Below are 4,165 nucleotides of genomic sequence, written 5' to 3'. Positions count from 1 at the left end.
ATCTGTGGAAAGAGACCATGGAAAAGCTCAATATCATTAGTCAGAACAAGGCAAGGCATGACTGCGGATGAGACCATTAATTATTCATATGCAAGTTCAAGTTGAAACTGAAGAAAATTAGAACAAGTCCACAAGAGTCAAAATATGACTTTGTGTACATTCTACCTGAATTTAGTGACCATCTGAAGAATAGATTTGATGCAATGAACACTAATAACCTAAAGACAGTTGTGGGATGACATCAAGGATATTATATATGAAGAAAGCGGGAGGTCATTAAAAAGACAGGAGAGAAAGAAAAGACCTAAATGGATGTCAGAAGAGATTCTGAAACTTGTTCTTGAACATCAAGTACCTAAAGCAAAAGAAAAAAATGAAGTAAAATATCTGAACAGAAGATTTAAAAGGGTGGCTTGTCAAGAAAAATAAAGTATTGTGATGGCATGTGCAAAGATCTGGAGATAGAAAACCAAAAGGGAAGAACACGGAAGACATGTCTCAAGCTGAAAGAACTGGAGAAAAACTTCAAGTTGCAATACTGAAGGATTCTACAGGGTAAATATTAAATGATGTAGGAAGCATCAAAAGAAGATGGAAGGCATACACAGAGTCACTATACCAAAAAGTACTGGTCAACTTTCAACCATTTCAGGAGGTAACATATGCCCAGGAACCAACGGTACTGAAGGAAGAGAGGTTCAAGCTACACTGAAGGAATCAGTGAAAAACAAGGCTTCGGGAATTGACAGAATACCAACTGAGGTGTTTCAACAAACGGATGCAGTGCTGGAAGTACTCTCCTGTCTATGCCAAGAAATTTGGAAGAGAGCTACCTGGCCAACCTACTGGAAGAGATCCATATTTATGCCTATTCCCCAGATAATCCAACCGAATGCAGAGATTATCGAACAATATCATTAATATCACACACAAACAAAATATTACTGAAGATCGTTCAAAAGTGGTTGCAGCAATATATCGACAGGGAACTTCCAGAAATTCAAACCAGATTCAGAAAAGGACATGGAACCAGGGATATCATTGCTGATGCCAGATGTATCATGGCTGAAAGCAAAGAGTATCAGAAAGACGTTTACCTGTGTTTTATTGACTATGCAAAGACATTTAACTATGTGGATCATAACAAATTATGGATAACATTGCAAAGAATGGGAATTCCAGAACACTTAATTATGCTCATGAGGAATCTGTACATGGATCCAGAGACAGTTGTTCAGACAGAACGAGGGGATACTGCATGGTTTAAAGTCAGTAAAGGTATGTTTTCAGGGTTGTATCCTTTTACCATGCCCACTCAAGGTGTATGCTGAGCAAATAATCTAAGAAGTTGGACTATATGAAGAACAGCGCTTCAGGATTGGAGGGAGACTCAATAACAACTTCTGTTATGCAAATTACACAACCCAGGATTGGAGGGAGACTCAATAACAACTTCTGTTATGCAAATTACACAACCTTGCTTGCTGAAAGTGAAGAGGTCTTGAAGCACTCACTGACGAAGATCAAAGACCACAGCCGTCAGTATGGATTACACCTCAACATAAAGAAAACAAAAATCCTCACAACAAAACCAAAAAAACAACATCATGATAAATGGGGAAAAGACTGAAGTTGTCAAGGATTTCATTTTACTTGAATCCACAATGAACAGCTATGGAAGCAGCAGTCAAAAAATCAAAAGACACATTGCATTGGGCAAATCTGTTGCAAAAGACCTCTGTAAAGTGTTGAAGAGCAAAGATGTTACCCAGAGGGCTAAGGTACAGCCGACCCAAGCCGTGGTGTTTTCAATTGCATCGTAGGCATGGGAAAACTAGACAACGCATAGGGAAGCCCAAAGAGGAACTGATGCCTTTGAATTGTGGTGTTGGCAAAAATATTGAATATACCATGGGCTGCCAAAAGAACGAACAAACCCGTCTTGGAAAAAGTATAACCAGAATGCTCCTTAGAAACAGACGGTGAGACTACGTCTCACATACTTTGGATATGTTGTCAGGAGGGGTCAGTCCCTGGAGAGGGACATCATGCTTGGTAAGGTACAGGGTCAGCGGAAAAGGGGAAGACCCTCAGTGAGATGGATTGACACAGTGGCTGCAACAGTAGGCTCAAGCACAGCAAAAATTGTGAGACTGTGTGGGACCAGGCAGAGTTTTGTTCTGTCGTGCACAGGGTCACTGTGAGGCAGAACTGCCTCCATGGCTGCTAACAACAACAGTGTCACTAATACACGTCTTTATAGATTATCTCTAGTAACCACAATAATTTAGTTTACTTCCTCATAAGCTACAAAGATAATACATTCAAGATACATATTTTATACTCAGTTAATATTCCTTTGACTGATGTCTTATAAGCACCATTTATACCACACAGGACTCCTAGATCAGAGATTAAATGCTTCCATTCCAGGGAAGCCTTTCTTCAGCACACCAGATTTAGAATTTTGCTCTGGATTAATAGTGCCTAGTCTTTTTAATTCATGAAGATTTGTAATTTATGATAAGTTATTTGAATGCTTAATTAATGTTTATAACTTCCACTAAAAAAAAAACTTCCACTAGATTATAAAATTCATTAGTATAGAAACTGCTAGATTCACCGTGAAATACGGTGTACTAAAATGCACGATAAGCACTTAGGAAAAAAAAATCAATAAATCTTAGAATAACTGAAATAATCCATGAATGATACAATGAGCAAAGAAAAGTCAGCACACTAAGAAATGTCTGCGAAGTTCTCCACAAAGAGGCAGTAAAAAAAAAAAAAATTATGTCAATTTAAGACACATCATGAAACAAGGCATGTTTCAGGAAATGCAAAACTTTCATATGATATGGCTTTAGGTAAAATACATATGTTATTAAATTAATGTATCTGGGACAACTTTGTGTCTTATGCAGCTTTTTACCATATGATTTTACAAAAACAACTGTGTGTTTTATGTTTTAAAACCATCTTTTATTTTTCAGTTTTTCCAGAGCCCCTTTCACGTCTTTATTTCTTAGGCTGTATATCAGCGGATTTAACATGGGAATCACAAGGGTGTAAAACAAAGAGGTAATTTTATCTTGATCTGGACAGTAGGCAGAACTTGGCCAGAAATACATAAAGAGTAGGGTTCCCTGGAAAACTGCAACAGCCGTTAAGTGAGAGCTGCAGGTGGAGAAAGCTTTGAACCTTCCCTCAGCTGAGTGGATTTTTAAGACTGAGAGAATGATGTAACAGTAAGAGATAAGAATCCCTGAAATGGTACTCAGTTCAATGAAGCCAAAAACAGTGAATAATGCCAACTCATTGCCCTGAATATCAGAACAGGAAAGGAGGAAAAGTGGAGGTAAATCACAGAAGAAATGATTAATTTCTTTTGACCCACAGAAACATAAGTGGAAAGTTAGGGTTGTATGTATCCAAGCATCCACCATGCTCACCAGGTAAACCCCAGCCGTGAGCACGGAGCACACCCTGCTGGACATGTTGACTGTATAGAGCAAGGGGTTGCTTATGGCCTTGTACCTACCAAAGGCCATCACTGCCAGCAGGAGACACTCAGAATCTCCAAAGATACAGAAGATGAAGAATTGCAGAGCACAGCCATAGAATGAAATCAACTTGTCTTTGGCTAAGAGGTCCACCAGCATCTTGGGCCCAATTGCTGTGGAATAGTAGAGGTCACAGAAGGAGAGGTGGCTGAGGAAAAAGTACATTGGTGTTTGAAGCTGAGAGTCCATTGTAATTAAAATGATCATTCCAAGATTTGCCACAAGAATAATGATGTAAACAACCTGAAACATGATGAATATGGCTGCTTTGATCACAGGGTTATTAGTAATTCCTAAGAGGTGGAATTCAGTCAAAGAGGAGCAATTTTCTCCATCCATTTTCCTTTGTTCTTGTTCTAAACAGCTACAAAAAATGATCAAGAGAATGATACATCAGGGTTTAACTCTTCTGGACATTCACAAAATATTATCTTTTAAGACAGCACTCTTTCTTTCTGTAAATTGTCTTCTTCATCCACAGAAAGAAGCCCAGATAAATGTAACTCTTAAAGAGGCAGTGTAATTGGAAACCCTGGTGGTGTGCATAGTGGTTAAGAGCTACAGCTGCTAACCAAAAGGTCTGCAGTTTGAATCCACCAGGT

At 38.7% G+C, this 4,165-nt stretch overlaps 1 protein-coding gene across 1 annotated transcript; it reads right to left on the bottom strand.

Annotated features, from left to right (window-relative positions):
- Window positions 1-2,969: 2,969 nt before the first annotated feature.
- Window positions 2,970-3,902, bottom strand: LOC126064173 (olfactory receptor 5W2-like). Its single transcript, XM_049862896.1, has one exon. The coding sequence runs from the start codon at window positions 3,900-3,902 to the stop codon at window positions 2,970-2,972; it is 933 nt and encodes a 310-aa protein (XP_049718853.1).
- Window positions 3,903-4,165: the final 263 nt, after the last annotated feature.

This window comes from Elephas maximus, chromosome 20, assembly GCF_024166365.1.
Source record: "Elephas maximus indicus isolate mEleMax1 chromosome 20, mEleMax1 primary haplotype, whole genome shotgun sequence".
In the NCBI taxonomy this organism is placed as follows: Eukaryota; Metazoa; Chordata; class Mammalia; order Proboscidea; family Elephantidae; genus Elephas; species Elephas maximus.
Note: the sequence above shows the minus strand (reverse complement) of the source record. Positions and strands in the feature narration are given on the sequence as shown.